We start from the raw sequence: 23,398 nt of genomic DNA, 5'->3' as shown, positions 1-23,398 counted from the left end.
TGTGCTCTGTATGTGGAGAAAGCAAAAAGACATTTTTATGCAGAGCATAGATAAGAAACTTTGCTAAACCCATTAATGCCAATTGGTAACACTTAATGGCATTGTGCCTACTTTGTGTGATCACCTTTTGCCATCTTTGTCTGATATGCTTTTCAACCACATCTCATTATTTTGTCATTATTGTCCTCCATCATGTCTTTGGCATCGGCTTTCAGGATGTTGTCATTTTACATTGCAGGAGTGGTTACATGTAAGACTCAGTACACATCAGTGCAGTCCAGTGTTTGTATATACTTTAAAAATAATCACATGTTAAAACAGGTCCATAATTTAAATAAGTGCTTAATCATATTACTTTTGTACATTCTGTATTCTAATTATCAAATGTATGATTGTATATAAAAACATTCAGTAAATATTCATATAGATGTATTTCTGTACAATGAACAGCAAAGAATCAAATGTTCTCTGCCTGGGGGTTCATTGAGATCAAATCTTTTGTGCACTTCTGGGATAAATTTCTTTCTGAGTTTTGGCATTTAGGATTATATAATTAAATACTGGATTTTGGGGATTTTGAGCCTTGACCATTCCTTTAGCAATTGGTTATTTTTTGTTTTCTTTTTTTTAAGCCGTTAAAATACCTTTGCTGTTGATTATGTTTTGTTTTGAGATGAATACTGTTTTCTTTAATGTTTGTTTCTATTAATTAAATTCATTTTTAATATTTTCCTTTGTTACTCTATATAAATGATTTTTTAATTAAATCTTTACCAAAATAAGACAGATAAAGAGATGAAGTCCAAAGGGAGGCCTTGTTTACATGCGGGAAGGTGCATGGCTTGTGGCGTTGGGGCAGAAATGACACTATGTATTGTCACACACGTGCACTTGGGAGTTAGCCAAAGGTACCAGAAAATGCCAATTCCATGCCAGCCCATGGAATAGTTAATCACATTGCTGGTATCAGTCAGAGTTTCATTTATTATAAATTTCTTGTGTGTTCATTACTGTACTATTTAACTATTAATCCCTGATATTGTTTTGTAATCTTGTGAATTCTGAACAGCACCTTATGATGGCACACGCTGTTAATGCTGCTATTTAAAATAAGATTGTGTGATTGACTCCCTATGATGGAATAGTTGCCTGTACTCAACTGTTATCAGTGTCCCTGTGATCTTTTCCAGCCCAACCAATACCCTCATCTGGAATAATTTTGTTTGAAAATAAGGATACAATGAAATTAAGCAGGATTAAGGATAAAAGAATACATAAATGGAAAATATTTCCATTGAACTCCACATAACCAATGACTCTCTAAGGAACAGAAACTGTGAGGCACCCACACTAACAATTAAATGTGTCAATTTTAAAATGATAAACTTTTATCTGTTTTTGTTTCAATTTCATTTTTATTTCACTGTTAATTAAGTATGAGATTAGAAATCTGTTATCCATCAATCCATTTTCTAACCTGCTGAATCCGAATACAGGGTCACGGGGGTCTGCCGGAGCCAATCCCAGCCAACACAGGGCACAAGGCAGGAACCAATCCTGGGCAGGGTGCCAACCCACCGCAGGACACACACACAAACACACCCACACACCAAGCACACACTATGGCCAATTTAGAATCTCCAATCCACCTAACTTGCATGTCTTTGGATTGTGGGAGGAAAACGGAGTGCCCGGAGGAAACCCACGCAGACACGGGGAGAACATGCAAACTCCACGCAGGGAGAACCCTGCGCCACCGTGCCGCCCTAGAAATCTGTTATTGTTGTGTCATTACCTGATTAAATTATTTATTAACATTGCTAGTATTCTTGCCAGTTACACTTGGGCAGAATAAATCGATATGAGCACTTTGATTGTGAATATTAGAGAATGTGGTGCAAAAGAAAATGACTTCAGTCATGTAGAAGTGTTGGGGAAATGCACCGTATAATGTCCGTTAGACATGTCAAACAAAATTGAAAACAAAAGGTTCAAAATATGCATCTGGTTATTTATACAGAAACAAAATGGTGACAGGAAATTATAACAAAGGATGTGACATCTTCGCAAAGGGACCAGAAGTGACGTCATCTATTAAGGGACGGGAGCGGACGTGGAGCAACGGCCATTGTGAGTGCTGGAACGGGTAAATGCGTTTTATTTTTCTTCTTTGCCGCTGAGAAAAAAGACAGAGAAGCATTAGTACCGTTCAATAACCCTTTATCTTGTGATGTTTTCCTTACCTTAGGGCTTCTTGGCTGCCTCCGAATCACACGTGTGAGACAAGAGTAAGTTTAAATTTTAGCTTTATTAATGAAGTTTCAATATATACAAATGAGCACTTAGCCCACACATCTGTCATTCATTGTTTTATGAGAATTAGTGAGGACAAAAAGGATAAAATTGGGTTTCTGACAGACTTCAGCATGTCCAAATTGGCAGCATCACACCAACCACGCTGACCCTGAACACAGACACTCCACAGGGTAGTGTGCTGAGTCCCCATTTGTTCAACTCTCACTGTGTGGCCAGTCCCAGCACTAACTCCAACATTAAATGAGCTGATGACACCAGCAAAATCAGCCTGATTACCAACAATGATGAGATGACCAACACAGAAAAGGTTTTTATCTTAATACAATAAACAGAATTTTAAAAAATGATTTGTGCTAATGGTGGCGCAGTGGTAGCACTGCTGCCTCGCAGTTAGGAGACCCGAGTTTGCTCTCCTGGTCCTCTCTGCGTGGAGTTTGCATGTTCTCCCCGTGTCTGCGTGGGTTTCCTCCCACAGTCCAAAGGCATGCAGGTTAGGTGGACTGGCGATTCTAAATTGTCCCTAGTGAGGGGGTGTGTGTCCTGTGGTGGGTTGGTGCCCTGCCCGGGATTGGATCCTTCCTTTTGGCTGGGATTGGCTCCAGCAGACCCCTGTGACCCTGTGGTAGGATTCAACGGGTTGGAAAATGGATGGATGGATGGATTTGTGCTAAAAAATCTACCAGTTTTTGCTTTTTATTTTCCTGTACTAATTCCTGAATGTCCATCCATCCATCCATTATCCAACCCGCTATATCCTAACTACAGGGTCACGGGGGTCTGCTGGAGCCAATCCCAGCCAACACGTGGTGCAAGGCAGGAAACAAACCCTGGGCAGGGCGCCAGCCCACTGCAGGGCACGCACACACACCCACACACCAAGCACCCACTAGGGACAATTTAGGATCGCCAATCCACCTAACCTGCATGTCTTTGGACTGTCTTTGGAATAACCGGAGGAAACCCACGCAGACACGGGGAGAACATGCAAACTCCACGCAGGGGGGACCCAGGAAGTGAATGCCTGAATGTCCATCCATCCATCCATTTTCTAACCCGCTGAATCCGAACACAGGGTCACGGGGGTCTGCTGGAGCCAATCCCAGCCAACACAGGGTACAAGGCAGGAACCAATCCTGGGCAGGGTGCCAACCTACCGCAGGACACACACAAACACACCCAGCACACAATAGGGCCAATTTAGAATCGCCAATCCACCTAACCTGCATGTCTTTGGATTGTGGGAGGAAACCGGAGCGCCCGGAGGAAACCCACGCAGACACGGGGAGAACATGCAAACTCCACGCAGGGGGGACCCAGGAAGTGAATGCCTGAATGTTCCAAAGTTAAAAAACAAAACAAAAAAACAAAGAGTGAAAATACAGCTGACTACTTGGTCAGACTTCCTAACATCCATATTGAGACATGAGAAGTGAAGGCAGCACAACTAACACCATTTGGACTTGTGCCTTTGTAGCCAAGTCCTTATTCAGTTGGTCACACTAAACAAAATGAATCTCAAAAAGTGGAATCTTGTATTTCTGTAAGTAGATTTTCTCTTTTTGTGTTTTTTTTCTTTCATTTAAAATTTTCATTAAGGTTGTTCTTCTTTGGTTTTCTTGTCACCTCATATTTAGTTGTTTCAGTTCATTGGTTTCTTCATTAAGTCTCATCTCAATGTTTTCTTTTTCACTCCTGCAGACATAAAAACAGCTCAGTGAGGTTTTTGTACGAGTCTCAATCACTGTGTGGTAAGCTCTGATACTGCTGACAGTAGTAGTGACCGGCGTCTTCAGGCTGGACTCCACTGATAGTCAAACTGTATGAAGTTCCTGACCCGCTGCCAGTGAAGCGACTCGGGGTGTCACCGTAGCGAGAGCTTGCACCATAGATTAGGAGTTTAGGAGTTTGTTCGGGTCTCTGCTGGTACCAGGCCATCCAACCACTCACGCTACTCCCAGTGGTACAAGTGAAGGTGACGCTCCCTCCAGGGGGAACTGACTTTGGTGCTGAGGGCTGATTCACAGAAATCTGACATTTTGAGTCTACAGGAAAAATAAACAAATCAAAGATATAATCAGGCAAGACAAGAATACAAAATTGGTAATCATATATTTGTAATTGTAAAACTTAAATTTAATATTTTCCATTCTTATTTTTATTTCACTTAAGATAGAAAGTTGGTTACCCCGAATGAAGACTATGAATACAAAGAGCAGAACCAGTGCAGTCATGGTGGCTGTAGATTCTAACAGTGCATCTCATTCAGGAAATTATAAATGTAGTCAGAGTGCAGAACTCAGATGGGCGTCTTTATGCAAACTGACCACCGCACTGCACCTGCCAACAGGCAAGAGAGGAAGAGCTTTGGTGAGCTTTGATAAATGTGTGTAGTCGACCATATTTATTACAAATTGACATTAATGTTCAGCTGAAACTAACCTTTTTTAGTTTTCAGTGAAAATAGGAAACAAACTCTGAACGTTTAGGCATTTAAGTGGCGAGAGTTCTGACTCTTGGATTTGAGTTTATTTCCTCGGCTGTCCCCTTTCTTTATGCCTTTATTTTCTCCTTGTTTTCTCATAGATTTCTACCCAGCACTTGGCTTCCTTCTCCTTCCCAGTTATGGTAACTGCCAAGTTTAAATTGGCCAATTGAAGGTAAAAGTGAAGCAGTGACAGGCTAACATCCTGCTCAGGACCGGTCCATGCTTTGTCCCCATTGCTTTTAGAAGCAGATTTCAGTTCTTTGAAATCAGGTAACAGAAAGAGGGATTGGGAAGTGAATGGATAGAAAAAGTGCGGGAGACAGAGTGCACATGGACAACAAGAAGCTAATCTCTTAAATGATAATGTTTATAGAAGTGCTGGTATATTTTACAGCTCAGAGTAGTGGAGGTACAGTAAATGTATCTAAAAATATTCCTAAAACCTTGTAAGCAAAGTCACAGATCACCTAAAAATGTAAAAGAAGCCAACCACAGATTCAAGTTGTCATAAGAAGTGTTCACATTGGTGGATCCCATCACCCTGATGGAGCAATAGAGATGGATGGCTTGCTATGAACAGTCCCATGGAGTTTTCTATCGTCATTGTTGTTTGTTCAGACCTCTAGGAGGGTCTCAAATCCATTCAAACTTCTAGATCAATTTACTATTTTTAGCCTGAGGTTTTGTCATTTTTGAATCATCCACAATCTTTGTGTTTACTGTTGATTTTGTGTCACTGACTGTGTATGTCATTGGCTGTATGCATAAACATTATGACATTAAACAGTTTAATATTAGTGTTACAATGTTTGTTTCTATGTCTGTATCAGGCATTTCAAATGATCTAACAACTCATATGAATTACGCTTAATGTTCTGGTGAAAAACAAATTTCTTGTTATTTACAGATTTTCAATGTGCTATATTTGTTTAATGAAAACACCAGAAGGGCAACAAAGTGGCACAGAAGATAGCATTCCTGCCATACTGCTCTTGGGACCTGAGTTCAACTGTCATCTGTGTGGAATCTTCATATTTCCTCACTGCCAGTGTGTTTTTTATCAATACTACAATTTCTTTTCAAAACCTAAAATAAGGATCATTAATATCAACTGGTAGGGATATTAATAAATGCACCCAGCATCACATTCAAGATGTATTTATGCTTCAGGGATAGCCGTTAACTATAATAACCGTTTAGTTGATTATGTCACTTCAGTCAAGAATGGATGCAAGAGAGGCAGATTAATGATACACAATTGTTTTACACTGAAAGAAATGACTTCTAATGACTAAGATAAAGTGCTGAAAGACGAGCAACCCCAGTAAGAGATGTCTAATCTGATGAAAGATTCAACAGTGTAGTGGAGCAATAGCAGAGGAATTGTATGTTCTGTTTTGCTTCTTCTCCTGAGGTTTTCAGAGTGTTAAAAAATATAAAATCATTCTCTTTAAAGCCTACTTCGAACAACTATTCTAAAATCATAGATAACAACAGTAATAATCCGTGTGTACTTTTTAAAACAGTGGCCAATTAAATAAACGGGAATTCAAAACTACAGTGCAAAATGCTTACAGATATTAGCAGTACTGACTTTATCCATCCATCCATCATCCAACCACTATATCCCAACTAAAGGGTCACAGGGGTCTGCTGGAGTCAATCCCAGCCAACGCAGGGTGCATCCATCCATCCATCCATTTTCTAACCCGCTAAATCCGAATACAGGGTCACGGGGGTCTGCTGGAGCCAATCCCAGCCAACACAGGGTGCAAGGCAGGAACAAATCCTGGGCAGGGCGCCAGCCTACCACAGGGCACACACACCAAGCACACACTAGAGACAATTTAGGATCGCCAATGCACCTGACCTGCATGTCTTTGGACAGTCGAAGGAAACCGGAGCAGTACAGACTTTATGAACTTCTTTAAATAAGAACATCCCAGATTTCAGCATCACAGGGCAATCCTCATACTAGCTTGGCAAACCCTGTCTCGCTTTGCAAACTCCACTTTAGGAATTTTCATCTCGTAACTGAACAGGAATTCTTAACTTTAATTTCTAAAATGAACCCTAATACTTGTTTCTTAGATCCATGCCAAGCAAAACTAGTGAAAAGCACAAAGGATTTGGCAGCCCCAATTCTCAGCATTACCGATAGCTCATTGCTGAATGGTGCAGTTCCTGTCATTTATTAAGCCATTACTTAAAAGTCAGAGCTAGACCCACAGATACTTAATAATTAAAGACTATGAAGGAAACTCGGGAGTCAGAGAGCTCAAACCCCCAAACATGAACACACAGTGAGTCCCAGGTTCAAATAAGGGTTGGTTTATTCATCTTCCAACCAGTAGCAAAAGCACCAAACAGGTTTTCTTTCTCCACAAGTCTGACTACTACAATTTCTCTCACCACTGCTCTACTCTCCTCTTGTCAAGTGTTGCCTCTCTACCTCCCAGTTCCGACTCGCCTGGATAAAGGAATGTTTTCCCTTTTATTAGAGACCCGGAAGTACTTCCAATGCCAGGGCGATTGCCCGATCGAAGTACTTCCGGGTGTCTCGGAAGTCCATCATTGTAGGGAGCATGTCTCCCTAAAGCTTCCTCTTGCGGTACCTTGTGACCCCAGCAGGGCTGCCTTGCCGGACTACATTTCTCAGCATGCCCTGCTGACTTCCCACTGGGCCCTGATAACCAGGGCTGCTGCCATTTAGCATTCTGGGGGAATAATAAACCCCCGGCAATATCTTTTCTTTTTAATTTCCTGTCCTTCCTTCTGAATCTACTCCCTCTACTGGGGCTTCATGCTTAATGTTGTGCGTAGAATTCAAACTAAAACATGGCATACAGAAAAAAGCAGAAATGTTTATACACAAAAAAATCCAGATGCATAAATCTGTGTGTTTGCCAACTTCCACGTTCTTTCGCTCCATAAATCCCGGTCAGCATGAAAAGTAACGCACGTGCACGCCCCTGCTGCCACTCCTCAACTCCTCCCAGAATTACGCCTCTATCTGAATATGCAAATCAATATAAATAACCCTTAAGCTCAGCGTTCGGTTAAAAGGCAATGGCAAAAGCATGAGCTTGAGGCTCATGTTTGTTTAATTCTACACTGTTGCTTTCTAGTTAGTTTTTTTCGGTAAGCTTGTTCCTCTTTAGTTTCATCTCATTGTTTTTATTTCACACCTGAAGACATAACAATAGCTCAAAGAGGTTTTTGTATGAATCTCAGTTACTGTGTGAGAGGGACACTCCAATACTGCTGACAGTAGTAGTGACCAGCATCTCCAGGCTGGACTCCAGTGATGGACAGACTAAATGAAGTTCTATATCCGCTGCCACTGAAGCGACTTGGGGTGTCACTGTGGCGAGAGTCTGCACCAGAGATCCGAAGTTTGGGAGCTTCTCCAGGTCTCTGCTGGTACCAGGCTATCCAGTTATTCACATTACTCCCAGTGCTACAAGTGAACGTGACACTCCCTCCAACAGGAACTGATTTTGGTTCTGAAGGCTGATTCACAGAAATCTGACAACTTGAGTCTGCAGTGGAAAAATAACAATAATCAGGAAATTAGAGATGTGAAACTGATAATTATGCTTCTGTAAATGTAAAAGTAAGGCTAAAGTTCTAAATTATGGCTTCTAAACTCACTTCATGCAAAAACTCTCTTACCCTGAGTGAAGACTACGAGGACACAGAGGAGCACCACTGCAGTCATTGTGGCTGTAGATTCTGTTTGTGAGTTGCCCTCTGGAAGCTTTAAACTGAGTCAGAGTGCTGAACCGAGACGGACACCACAAAGAGGTGTCTTTATGCAAAATGAGAGCCTCACTGTTGCTGCAACTAAGAAAGAGTGGTGGCAACATGAGCAATAAAATTAAAAAGTCAAATTTTAAAAAGAATAGCACTGACCATGACCTGGGGAGGCCAGCATGTTACTCGCAACCCACTTTTTACACCATCAGTTCAAGAAGCCCACCACTCTGCTAGCTTTTAGGTGAAAATTTAACACAAATGCCAATTGCTGTTAGGTGGTCAACATTCAGTGCTGCTGCCCCTCGGCTCCAGAGACCAGGATGCAGTTCCCTGCTTGCCCTGTTCCTTTGAGGTTGTTTTTATTTCCTTGCTGTGTCCTTGTGGGTATGGATGAGGCACACCAGCTTTCTTTCCCATCTCAAAGATATGAATGTTATGTTAATTTTGAACATGGCACCTTGTGAGTGAATGTTTGCCCTGTATGGGACTGGCATGCCATCTAGGGCTGGTTTGTGACTTTAAAGAGAAACAACAGGAGGGTTGAACAGTAGGCTCATTCCATTTAAAAGCAACCTAAGTGGAGCAAGCGGACACAATTCTGAAAAATCATTAAAAAATATTTTACAGAAGAGGCAAAATGTGAATGTTGGTATGTGCAATAGTGAAAATGAGACAACGACGATTAAAAATAAATAAATAAAAAAACAAACAGTTAAAGAAAACTGAGAATGACTAGTGAAGAACTGTGAAAGAAGAAAGCCTGAGCTGAGATTTTTCATAATGGCAGTGGAGCTCATCCTGATAACTTAGCAACAAAATGGCACCCAACATCAGTTGACATGCTTTAAGTAGTCCAGTGGGGCTCAAAATTTTCATAAGGGTTTGAAGGCCCCTCTGTGACCTCTGTCTGACTAGTGTCAAAGTGACAGGAACTTGTCACCAAGTACTATCAATTTGTTTTTCATGCTTAAGACCATAAACAACCACATAAAGTATCTATCTATCTATCTATCTATCTATCTATCTATCTATCTATCTATCTATCTATCTATCTATCTATCTATCTAGTGCTATGGGATGGCATTGTGACACAGTAATTCGTGATGGTGCTCCATACCCCCAGGACCTGGGTTCAGTTCTTGGTCTGGCCTGACTAGCTGGAGGTCTCCTTAAGGAATACTTTTTTTTCTCCCATATCCCAGAAGGATGACATCAGCAAACAACAATATGACCTGGTGTTCCACAGTCAAATAAGCAGCCTGAGCGCCAGCTGCATGGTAGTCTTTGTAAGGGTCAAGCCTGCCAAAGCCACTGAATCTCCAATTGGGCCTTGTGTGGATAGCAAGCTTCCTAAAAGTTCATTAAATGAAAAAAAATCAATTAAGTCAGAAGTAGCCAGCACTGAGCAGCACTATTGTAATTATGCTCAATTAAATACAACTCTAGTTCACTTGTTTTATTCTTAATACTCTTATCATTAAGGCAAGCAATTTGTAATATATTACTCATTTTACTTTAGGTTTTTAACTGTAGGAAAGAAACTTATCAAAATGTATTTTTATATTTGTATTAATACTACTGCCCATTGCTTTATGTGAATTTTTTAGACCGGGATTGTTCTTATCTCTGTACTTTAAACAATCCTTAACTGGCCTAATCATAAGGTTCCCTCATATACTGATGCCCCTCTGATTCAAATGTAACACATTACAGCAGTGCTGATCCCATCTTTTCAGAAAGGTGCCACAATGTCCCATATACCTGTGACCCTCTATCTAATCTCCTCAGTCTTACCAGGACTGGTTCATGACACAGGCAGAACATCTGAGAAGACCACCTTGTCATTTCTACTCCTCAACAGACAGACTCCTTCCATATCAAGATACATTTACAATACTGGTAACATCATGTCCACATGAAGCTTTAATAAGAATTTGTGTTCTCTAACCTAATTGAAGTCATTCTTACTAGGTACTTTGAATATTTTAATTGCTAATAGATTCTGTCACGGCCATCACAGTTGTGACTCCTTGAGGACACATACCTTCAAACTGAAAATCCACAACCTTTCTGACAGAAGTGAAAATCAAAACCTAGTGGGCAAATCTAAAGGACCATCCAATATGAAGGGAGGTTCCTTCACTCAGAAACACGGCAAAAAAATTAATTCTGTCACAATGCTGACATCTAGTGGACTTTTCTGTAATTTCTAGTGAAATTTTGAAGTTGTTGTTTAGCCCAGTAGTTCCTAACCTCGGTCCTGGGGACCCCCTGTGTGTGGCTGCAGGTTTTTGTTCCAACCAGATTTCTAATCAGTGACAACACCTGATAGCACTGATCTCATTTAATTAGCTGCTATTATTTTTCTTGTATTCGACATTCAGAAAAGCACAGCAGCATGATTTTTATATTTATAAGACATTTAGAAATATTTCTGCTTTTGCTATCGATTTAAATGCTTAACTCTCTTTTTGTTGATTTCATTATATTTTGCCCTTTCTCTGTGCAGTTTTCCCGTCATTGTATCTTATTAATGACAATTAAAAATGAGCAGAACAGACACGCTGGCAAACAACCCTGAATAATCAAAGGCTGCAAGTACTTAGGCATCAGACCCACTAATTAGTAAATAATGGATTAATTAAACAATTAGAACACCTAGAAAAGTAGAATGAAAACCAAGATGAAAATATTATTAAAAAGAAAAAAAGACATTTTCCCATATAACTGACATTTTCCCATATAACTGCTTGGTACATTTTACATTTTAATATATATATATATATATATATATATATATATATATATATATATATATATATATATATATATATATATACACAATATATATATATATATATTTACCAAACTTAGCTTTCTAATTTCTATATTGTTCCCAAAACACAGAACTTGCGAAATAACAAATCACTTAATTAGCCCAGGAGTCAATTCAAAACAGAAGCTGATTAGAACAAAAACCTGCAGCCACAGTGGGGCCACAGGACCGAGTGGGAAACACTGGATTAGCCAACCACACAAGCAGGCACACATCCATATAAATTCATCCTAAAATAAACCCAGATATATTTTCACATGTCTCACTGGACTTCCTTCTAAAAGATTATGTATAATTCACTATCTGCTGCTGTGCTTATTTATCATGGCCCTGGACAGTGGTGGCATGTTTTTGTATATGTAAGTATGAAAATTACTGTACTCTGTGCACATGACTGTATTACTACTACTACTACTTAATAATGAACCATTTTTTATTGAAAAATTAAAATTCATTTGGATTTCACAACATGTATGTTATTTGATAATTTAAAAATGTTTAAAGCATTAGCCCTCCTTGAATTACACACATCAGATATTAAGAGGAAGAAAAAGCAGAATATCTTATTGACTATATAATAAAATGGTGCTCTGTGTGTGTGTGTGTGTGTGTGTGTGTGTCCGGTTCATCCAAACCATTTGATTGGTCAGTTGAGCTTTTGTCTGATTGGTCAGTTTGGCTTTGGTGGCTCAGTGGCAGGAATGATGACACAATACTTTATGGGAGTGAAGTTCATTTCCTAATTGTGACATTATATTTACAAGGAAAAGGAGTTAAAATGGAACATTTTAGTGACAAAAAAAGCAAATAACTTACCAAACAACCCAAGTCGCCTTCAAAGGTGGGAAACATTCACAAGAATATGAATGATGTTTTCATAGCAGATGGCAGTCAAAAAGCAGACAAGAGGTGAACAAGTCACCTCAGAATGAGAGAGTCTGAGAAGCAGGCTGTAAGGGAGTATAACTGAGAGAGGAGGCGTCAGGCAAGGGAGGCTGAGACACAAGAGGACACTGGAGACTGGGTTTGACTACCTGTTGTGTTTACATGTTCTCCCTGTGTTGATGTGGATTCTCTTTGGTGGCCCAGTTTCCACCTACATTCATCTTTGTGCATTTCATATGAACTGACAACTTCATATGTTCATTTGATGTGTTCTGTTAGGATTGGTCTTTTGCTATAATAAAATCACATTCTTAATCCTATTTAATTGCTGCAGGGAAAGTGTGTGCCGGTCCATTGGGCAGAAGGCAAAAACCAAGACAAGGTGGCAATCCATTAGATTTTTGCCAACAACAAAGCCAACAGATACTCAGTTAACTCTGGAGTCTCACACTCACTTACTGGATGGCTACCATTTTAATGTCAACAGCTTTTTTTAGTTAAAAATTATTTCCTACTGTTAATGAAACATGTTATTTAATTTCTTTGGGGTGTCAGTGTTCTCATTCTGCAACAAAAGACATTTCTGAAAATGCTGATTTTGTTTTTGTTTTCTTTCTAATAGATTCCTCAAAATGTTTATTGGACCATAGCTCCCTAGTTGGAATAAGTTCTTTTGTAATTTTGTTTTAAGTAAACGAAAACTATATAGATATGATATTAAAAGGTGATATCCCTCCCATAGTGATATGGCAGTAAGAGAATATAACTTAGGTTTCGTTAATGACGATTTACACGGCATTGCAGACAGGAAGCCATAGCAAGACATGGCTAAATGCTGAGAGCCCCTGTGTGCTAACTTTGGCCTGGCCTGTACATGTGAGTGGATTTATAAAATAATTTTTGTACAGAGCACAGTGACAATAAACTTATATTCTGTGATGAGACTTCTCATTGTCTTGAAAGTGTCAGTGGATCTCACCCTGCTGACTGAGCATTAGATGTGACATTTAACATCAGTCAACATGCTTTTAATAGTCCCATGGGACCCTCTGTAGACTTGTGAGGCTAGACCTGATTCCCAGGACAAGAATACACATCTAGGGACAACTCAGTAACTAAAGTTTGTAAGGTGTAAATATTCTTCCCCTTCCCTCTGTTGGAGGTAACCACTGGGTCCTGCAGTAGTGAGACAAAGGCACATAAGCACTGATATGTCATTTAATTCAGTCAGAAAGCTCTAAATATTGCACAGTTCTTCACTCTTGATGAAACTAAATTGTATGAACTGACAGCCCATAAATCACATATTTAGCACTGATAGTGGAAAAATCTCTACAGCTACTACTACATCAACATTTTACCTACAGGTATGCACATTCACCTGTCACTGCAAATATGGGCACTTTTGTACAGATGGTAAGAATGCTGCAAACTGGAAAACTGAATAAACATTTGCAGAGTTCAGAATGATTGATCTCTTTCAAATGTATGGACAGTTTCATTTCTGTCAAAATGCAGCATATTTCCATCTACAGCAGTCTAAATTTTACTAGGTATTGACCTAAAAGTGGGGCGGCACGGTGGCTCAGTGGTAGCGCTGCTGCACCCTGCGTGGAGTTTGCATGTTCTCCCTGTGTCTGCGTGGGTTTCCTCCCACAGACCAAAGACGTGCAGGTTAGGTAGAATGGCGATTCTAAGACATTTTGTATAATTTGAGAAAAAACAATAATTTAAACTAAAGAAACACAAATACAGCTTTCCTGCTTGTTCACACTTACTGACATCCACATTGTTACATGAAGACTGCAGTGATTTAGACCTGTGGCTGGCCTGCTTATTTCTTAAAGGGTGTTCAATATAAACAAAACATGAACCTTGTGTTTCTGTAATGTAGGTTTTCTCTGCTCTCTTGTCATACTTGTATTTTTTTTTCAGTAAGGTTGTTCCTCTTTGGTTTTACTGTCACCTCACATTCAAATTCATATTCAAAAGGGAAGTCTTTATGCAAACTGACCACCGCACTTGCAGACAGACAAGAGAGGCAGAGCATGATCATCTCATAATGACGAATGTGCTCTGTTGCCTGTGTTGACCACCATATTTATTACAAACTGAGACTTGAGGTTCAGGTTAAAGTCAATGGCCTTGTTAGTTTTCAGTGAAAATTAAAAACAAACCCTGAAAGTTTTAAAGTCTCTTGGTGGTGCCTCATTTAAATTTCATTCCCAGATCATCCGTGTGGAGTTTTCACTTTCTCCTTGTGTTAACATGCACACGTACCGGTCCCGGTACATAACGACGATTTTACAACGTCACAATCTTATCACAGCCATGTGTGCATGCCCTCTGTCATTTTCTCGTCTTTCCGATGATATAAACCATTTTGACACACAACAACCACAGCACTGACACTAAATTTTTTTTTACAGAGAAGTAAATACTTTTAAGAGCTGACTTTTCCTACCTTTGACTACCTTTAAAGGCTCTCTGCAAGTCAAACATTAATATTTCCGAGCAATACTGATCTCATTCTGTCCGTAAGGCTCCAGGAATATAATCCAGTAAAACGATTAGGTCCATAGATCCTTAAAGGAACAAAACATTTCTTAACTTGAGACTTCTGACATTTTTTTCATCATTGGTCATATCAGACGTAATTTGTTTCTGTTGTTAATAACCATGCTAAAGCATGGAAGTGTTAGCTTATCGTATAGCCAACGAGTGTCACAGACAGCTGAACGATGACGCACAACTCCAAACCCTGGTAGAATCTACCAGTTTGATTGGACGCTTTGAGTGACACTCCAAATTTACAGCCAATGAGCAGCTGAGCACGCTGATATGTAACCATGGCATTTGTGCCAGTCTGCAGACTTGGTGCATGGTTGTTTATTGTGATTTCACCTAGTTTTTTGCATTTTAAATATGAATAAAGTACAGATAAACGTATTAAGTAACAGAGGCATGTACGCGCGTGAAAGTGATCAGGAGACGTCTAATGGCAGAGAGCGACATGTGACACGCCTTGTGCTTTCTGCCTGCTAGGGATTGCTACAATCAGTGGCACATGGAAAAACGCTGAAATATAGTTTGTGTGCATTTTATTAAAAAAAGTAAAAATAAAATATATATATATATTTTTGGCCCATAAGACTTGTTTTGACTATTTTATATTGAAATGTGTATTTTTATTGTTTTATTATGGAACATGAATTTCCATAACTAATAGAGTGACACTGTATGTAGATATAGATTCCTTTAGGTGTATGCTTTCAGTAGAGCCCTCATTGATATATGTGGGTTGAAGCATTGGTGGATGGTCTCTAAAAGCACCTGGACATGCCCACATAGTCTCAACAAGTTATTCTGTTGGTACATAAACCTACCTTTATTTTCACAAAAACTTAGGCGAGAACAAAAAATTCATTTTTTGTGAGTCTGATTCTGACTACTAAGGGTGAAACTAGAGAATCTGAGCCTGTTTCAGTGAAGTCAGTTGCCTCAATGATCGGTTCTTGTGCAAAGATTCGATCTTAAAGCCTGGTGCCATTACAAAGTTTTGGTGGTTGTAAGTTTCATAGTGATTGTCAAAGGCTTGGAGTAGCTTACTCTTGAGCATGCAACATACAGTTGGCGAAAAGTGACTCATTTATTGCAGGTGAAGCAGTTACTGGAAATTCGACCATCAGGCAGAATGAGGTTCTGTGCAAAGCATCTAAAGGCTGCCATTACAACAATAACAGTCATTAAAGCTGTGGAGTAAACGAAAAGGAGTAAATGAAGAAGGCTGAGAAACAGTAAAGGAAGCAGGAGCAGAGGACAGTAAGGAAGCTAGTGAGGAGGCACAGGAGCACGGGATGTCGTTAATGTATATAGGCAGGGAGCCGACCACGTGGTAGGTGTGTGGAAAAAGGAAGGGGGACCGGGGGTGGCCCTTGTGTGTGAAATAAATCCTCTTTTAATGGAAATAAGGAATGAAACCGCCAAAAGGAGAGCTCAGTTCCTAAACTTCCTTATGGCGCCGGTGAGATTGCTTCTTTACATGTAAATTAAGTAAACGTGTCCGCAGCAAACATCAGGATTGGTCGTCAGATTCACTGCAGACTTCCTAGGCTGTGTGATTAACTATTAAAAGAAAGTTCAGATAAAGGACTGGGGAACATGTGGGGATTGTGTGTGTCTGGGTGTCTAATTTATATGTGTATATAATTGTAACATAGGTTAAGTACATGTGAATATATTTGCCCTTTTTATAAATAAGAGATTAGTGCTGCTGACGGATGGCCTTATATGGGCAGGCAGTCAATTACGTGGGAGGCGTGGGGATGGTGGACGCAACTCTGCCTCACACGGCGACCGAGCTGCAGGCTATGGCCATATATATGTATGTAAGTAGTATTCAGTTATGACCGTTACGCGTAGAATTTCGAAATGAAACCTGCTTAACTTTTGTAAGCAACCTGTAAGGAATGAGCCTGCCAAATTTCAGCCTTCTACCTACACGGGAAGTTGGAGAATTAGTGATGAGTCAGTGAGTGAGTGAGTGAGGGCTTTGCCTTTTATTAGCATAGATGTATCACTAAACTGTGTAAAAATAGAGAACACAGAATGTATATGTATATTGTGATGCTTCCACTTCTTTGTGTTTTATAGTTGATTGTATAATGACAGAAACAGTAGTCTCATGTTATAGTGGTTGAAGTGCATTTTGCACCAACTGATGGTCTCAGGTGCATTTTGTAAAGCATCCCGTGTGAAGAGTTTTGGTCAACTAGACATGGTATTGAGAAAAGTCTGAAAACAATTGTAAAAAACTGATTAGTTATTGCCTTTTTGAGTTTTACACTGAACTGTTTGCTGGACATTCTGATAATCATGTCTGAGAACCAAACTCTGCTTTTTCCCAGATAACAATGGAGGATACTACTCTGCTGGATTCCTCAACACCAACGTCAGAGCTTAGAAAGCTCCTTGATTCAGTGCATCCAAAGAAGGACCAAGGTGTGGATTGTTTGTCCAAGAGCTATTCTCAGTTTTTTGGAAGCAGTTAGGCACTCTCATACTTACAAATGATGAACTCCATTATCTTCTGATCTGTAATAAACTTAATAAAGATCCAACTAATAATCACCTTTTTTTCATTTATGATTTCAAATGGATAATTGATGGCAAAGCTTTTAGCAAGACATCTACATGGGGTTATTTTTAAGCTAATCTATCATGATCAGTTTGGATTTACTAGATTCACATATGCAGCTCTATCTTTGTCTCAACCAACAGCTGCTCTTTCACTCGATGCAGAGAAAGCTTTTGATCGTGTGCAATGGAAATTTCTCTGGCAGGTTGGGTTCTGGTCATTAGTTAATGTGAATAAAACTTTGTACTCTGCCCCAGGATCCCTAAATCTTTCCAATTCTGATATTTCTAGATAATTTCACATTTTCCACCATGCTGGGCAAGGTTGTTCACTCTCTCCTTTATCTCACTCTTGAAACTTTAGCCATTGCCCTACATACATGTTCTCAAGATTCAATTTGTCTGTCACAGTCTACAGCTCCCAACATAAAGCTTCCCTTTTAACTGATGACGTTTTGTCGTTTCTTTGGAATGCAACCTCTGATCTCCCTTGGGTGCTTAGCTTATTTAACTCGTTTGAAAATCTATCCAGTTATTAAATTAACTGATCTAAATCAACTCTTCTCCTCTTCAATCTCCTTGAACATAAATATGTTTTCCCTTCATGTTTACAGTACTATTAATCAGATGTCTGTCCCTTACCAAAGAGGTTGACAAGTGTCTTGGTTCTTGTCCAGTATGACACTCTAAAACCCTCATACTCCACAATTTGTCTTTTCCTACATCACTCAAGGATGCATCAGGATATTCTGACCCTCGAGGATGTTTGTGATGACTCATTGAGGTCAAGGTAAAATCTTTTTCATTTATCTTAGAACTTAAGCATGTACTACTATAATCTTCACTTTCTTCACATCTTCTCTGTAAATGTTGCTGCTCTCTTTCCTATTCTTTGAAGTCAGTGACTGCACTCTATGTGTCTCTCTGCATGGCATCCTACAGGCCCCTAACAGTATCCTCACAGAGTGATCTTTCCTGTGTCCCGTCTACCTTATGGATTTCATTTTTTTAAATTTTGTGTTTTCCTCTAAGAACCCAAATATCATCACATTCTTTTCAAATATGTTCATTGTTTATATTTTATTTTCCATATGCCATGGGCTTGGCTGTGGATTCTACCTGTCGTTATTGTATGATGAATGTTCCTGGTTCATTTTTGCTCATTGCTCTGAGAATGCCCACCAGTTCAAGCTTTCTAGTCTGCTAGTTGTAATTTTCTGACTTTCATTCTTTCTATTAATGCTTCAAATACTTCTTCTGTTAGGCCTCTCTTCTCTCCTTTTTAATGTTACCCCAGCAGAGGTTATTCTGTTTTGATACAATCATGACCATCTTTCTTTCACTTTATTGAAGAATTCTTTATTCAGTTTGCTTTTACTTGAATTTTCTGCAGAACTGATAGTATTTTATCTGACTGCAATATTGTAAAAGTGGAAGTCAGTCCTGAAACAGGTCCTGAGTCCGATGGCACTGGGCTTAGATAGAGTTTGCTCTTGATGTTTAAATACTTCTCTATCCCTACTTTATCACAAAACCTGTATATGTATGGCTTCCTGCTCTCTGGATTAATCAAGCAGTCCCAAACCATTCATTTGTTTTTCGCATTTTTATTGCAGGGCTTGGTGGGGAGATTGGAGTGGCTTCTTTTGGATGGGTTTTTTGTATTTCTTTTTTTATTTATTCTGAAAAATGTTTGATGTAGATATCACTTTGACAATTACATTTGATAGTTTCACAAAAGTTTGATTGAAAAATAAAACAAACAAATAAAACACTTTCCATCCTGCACGCTACATATAGCCACATGATTACAAGACACGGAAAAGTAAAGAACATGACAGCTTACCACAGAGGAGAAATAAATACCAAAGAACTCATTTAGGAACTCGTATCAATTAGCCAATTAGACCAGCTGTTCTCTGGCCTTTTTCTCCCATACTCCTTTGTAATATGAAGGCAGTCCTACAATTGATGTTTTGTTCAGTATTTTGTGCTGCAGTCGGCTTTAACTCTGTAAAGGAAGTCTTAATTCTGGAAGCTGGCTCCTAGTTTTTTTGTTGACTAATTTTTGTTATCCTTTTAACTTTATGCAGTAAACAGAAATTAAAAAGAAAAATTTGTACAAAAAAGAAATCTAACAATTTTTTCTTTATACTTTTCTGTATAAGTGACCGAATGTTCCAAAATTAAAAAAAAGGATTTCAACCAAAGATTGTGAAGAGAGTGCAAAGAATCACAAATAGCTGACTGCTTGGTCAGACTTACTGACATCCATATTGTTATATGAGGAGTGCTGGCAGCACAAGTGACACCAGGCCACCATTTGGACCTGTGACTGTGCAGCTGATTCTTTATTTAGTTGGTCACACTAACAAAATGAACCTTAAAGATGGAATCTCATATTTCTCTAGGGTAGGTTTTCTCATGTTCTGTTTTTTTGATTTCATTTTAATTTTTTGGTTTTACTGTCACCTCACATTCAGTTGTTTCAGTTCACTGGTTTCTGTATTAAATCTCAATTCCAGTATTTCAGTTTCACACCTGCAGACTTGACAGCAGCTCAGTGAGGTTTTTGTACGAGTCTCAATCACTGTGTGAGAGGGTAGCTAGCATGATGCATACAGTAGTAGTGACCGGCATCTTCAGGTTGGACTTCACTGATAGTCATACTGTATGAAGTTCCTGACCCGCTGCCACTGAAGCGACTTGGGATGCCAGTGTAGCGAGTGCTTGCACTATAGATCAGGGCTTTAGGGGTTTGTCCAGGTCTCTGTTGAAACCAGGCCATGTAGCCACTCACACTACTCCCAGTAGTACAAGTGAAGGTGACGCTCCCTCCTGGGGAAACTGACTTTGGTGCTGATGGTTGATTCACAGAAATCTGACAACTTGCATCTACAGAAAAACAAAATATAAGCAATCATTTCAAGAATATGAAATTGATAATCATTAGTTTGTAATTATGAAAAGTATACTTAAAATTTCCAACTTCTTGTGTTATATAATTCACTTAATACAGAAACTCAGTTACCCTGAATGAAGACTACGAAGACAGAGAGCAGCACCAGAGCAGTCATGGTGGCAGGAGATTCTGTCAGTGTGACACATGCAGGAAATTATAAATGCAGTCAGACTGCTGAACTGAAACAGGAGTCACTAAGGGGGCGTTTTTATGCAAAGACCACCACACTGCACCTGTGTGGCAAAAGAGAACAGGGATCTCACTATGAATAATGTCCTTAGTTGCCTGTGTCGACCACTATATTTATTACAAAATGACACTGAGGTTCAGTTCAAATTCCACAACCTTGTTAGTTTTCAGTGAAAATTAAAAACAAATCCTGAATGCGTTTGGGTCTCTAGTCGTCCCCAGAGGCTGAGTGTTCTGTTTCTCAGCTTGTAGGTCTTGAGTTCTATTCTCAGAAAATCTGTGTTGAGATTTCACATAGTTTTCTCCCAAGCACTGAGGTTTTTACCGATTGCCCAGTTACATTGACTGCCAAGTGTAAATGAGCTAATTTGATCTAAAACTGAATATGTGATGGGCTGACATCTTGATATACTATATACTGTATATACTATATATATTTATATATACAATTTCACAACAATTCAACCAACGTGAGAAAACAACTACTGTAAAAGTGTAGAAGAGGCCAGTCACAGACCAGACAAGGCACAAGGAGAGTTACGTTTGGTGGATCCCATCTGTCTGATGAAACAACAGAAATGGGTGACAAACTGTGAACAGTGCAGTGGAGCTCTGGGACTGTCATGAGGAGGGTCTCAGGTCCAGTCAAAGTCCTGGAACAATTTTCTATTCTTGACATTAGATTTTATCTGGAATGCCTTACCAGAGAGCCTAAGAACACAGCAGATTGTGGGCTGTTTTACAAAACAGCTAAAGACTTTTCTATTTAGGAAAGCTTATTAACAAGAATGCTATAATTATTGTTGTTTTATCTCTGTTTTTATCTTGCCTTTGTTTAATCTTTTTATGTTGCACTTTGAGATTTACTGTTAATATAAAGTGTCCTATAAATAAAATGCATTATTATTATTATTATTCTTTTATTTATATTTCACACACTGTGGGTTTCCTGGTGACTTTTTCTCACTGGCTGAGTGTGTTATTGACATTACATATAAGTGTTTATTATTAGTGTTAAAATGTTTGTTCTCTGTGTTTGAATTCATCAGTCAGTCATCATCATCCTAACGCAGGGTCATTGGGGTCTGCTGGAGCCAATCACAGACAACACAGGGTGCAAGGCAGGAACAAATCCCAGGCATGGCACCAGCCCAACGTAGGCCACACACATCAAGCACACACTAGGGACAATTTTGAATCGCCAGTCCACCTAACCTGCATGTCTTTGGACTGTGTGAGGAAACCAGAGCAGCCAGAGGAAACCCACACAGACACAGGGAGAACATGCAGACTCCCCACAGGGAGGACCCAGGAAGCAAACACAGGTCTCCTAACTGCGAGGCAGCAGCGCTACCCACTGCGCCACCGTGCCACTCTTGTGTTTGAATTAGATATGTCAAATGATCTAGACTCTCACATGAATTTACATTTCACCATTTACTGTAGTGCTAAAAATAATATTTACCTAACTGATAGAGATTTTCTGTTGTCAAAAACATCTCAGTGTGCTACAGAAGCTACAGTGTAATAGTTTTGTTTATTTTGAACATCAGGAGGATGGCAAAGTAGCACAGCAGATTGTGTCACTGCCACACTGCTCCTAAGACATGTGTATTGTTCACCAAAAATTAAAAAGTCTTTCCACAACCTTTGTATTTTTTTTTTTTAAATTAGGCCACTTGGCAAACTTTAAGTCAACTGGTTGGCTGTTTTCATATGTTGTGTGCAGTGTTGCTGGGATCAGCCGAACAATCACAACTTTATAGTCGATAAAGTCAGTTCAGATAAAAATGGGTGAAAGAGAAGCAGATCAAGGACATACTCAGTCATTTTACACTGAAACACATTATTTAAAATCATTAAGATATATTGCTGAAAGACCTTTAACCTCATTAAGAGATGTTTAAACTGATAAAGAAGTCAAGAATGTATGTAATGGCAGATTTTTTGAAACGAGAAACTCAATTTCAGTATTTAAGGAAGACATGTATGTACAAGGGGTGTCCTTGGCCAGTTTATGCCAATTGGATGCTCCATGCTATGACATTTCTGTGCCCTCTAACTCCTTCCCCATTTGGTTACATAACACAAATTATGGAATAAGTATATAACAGGAAAAAAAAATCAACCCAATAACAGTAATAGAGTGAAAAAAGTATACTAATCACAATGAAGGTACATGGAGCAAAGACACACACACACACACATATATATATATATATATATATATATATATATATATATATAGTGAAAAGACAACCCCCGGACACAGACAGACAGCAGGATGTTCAAAGCACACACGTTTATTTTATATAAGCACCACAATGCCTTAGTCTTCGACAACTGTCTCTTTTCTCTCTCTCTCTCTCTCTTTCTCTTTCTCTGACCTCCACTCCCCTCCTCACAAGCTCCATCTCCTTCCTCCCAACTCCGGCTCATCTACTGGAGGAAGGTGGCCCCTTTTATAATAACCCGGATGGGCTCCAGGTGCTCCGTCTGACGACACATCCTGGTGTGTCAGAAGTGTCAGATGAGCACCTGGAAGCACTCTGGGTGCCCTTGGGACTTCTTCCAGCAGCACATCCTGGTTTGGCGGAAGTGCTGCCATCCAGGGTTCCATAACCTTCCAGGCTCCCCCTGGCTGTGGCCACGTCCTCCTATAGGGAGGAGCTTCCCAGCTCTGATCCAGTGGCCCCCAAGCAAACCAGGGCGGCTGCCTTCTTGTGGCCCAGGGAAGGTATTGTCCCTCGCGTGGACCATCCAGGTGTCCCAGCTGGGCGGGGTCCCCAGCCATCTACCGCAATATATATATATATTGTGGAACATGGCA

General features: G+C 39.6%; 3 gene segments (V, D, J or C); all 3 read right to left on the bottom strand.

The window, feature by feature from the left end:
- Positions 1-4,035: 4,035 nt before the first annotated feature.
- LOC120527986 lies at positions 4,036-4,652 on the bottom strand. The segment is given in 2 exon segments: positions 4,036-4,358; positions 4,502-4,652. Coding segments are annotated over 2 exon segments (354 nt in total).
- A 3,383-nt stretch (positions 4,653-8,035) lies between these two features.
- On the bottom strand, positions 8,036-8,522 carry LOC120528818. The segment is given in 2 exon segments: positions 8,036-8,343; positions 8,477-8,522. Coding segments are annotated over 2 exon segments (354 nt in total).
- Positions 8,523-19,963: 11,441 nt separating this feature from the next.
- On the bottom strand, positions 19,964-20,531 carry LOC120527987. The segment is given in 2 exon segments: positions 19,964-20,312; positions 20,449-20,531. Coding segments are annotated over 2 exon segments (354 nt in total).
- Positions 20,532-23,398: the final 2,867 nt, after the last annotated feature.

This window comes from Polypterus senegalus, chromosome 4 (genome assembly GCF_016835505.1).
Source record: "Polypterus senegalus isolate Bchr_013 chromosome 4, ASM1683550v1, whole genome shotgun sequence".
Classification (NCBI taxonomy): Eukaryota; Metazoa; Chordata; class Cladistia; order Polypteriformes; family Polypteridae; genus Polypterus; species Polypterus senegalus.
Note: the sequence above shows the minus strand (reverse complement) of the source record. Positions and strands in the feature narration are given on the sequence as shown.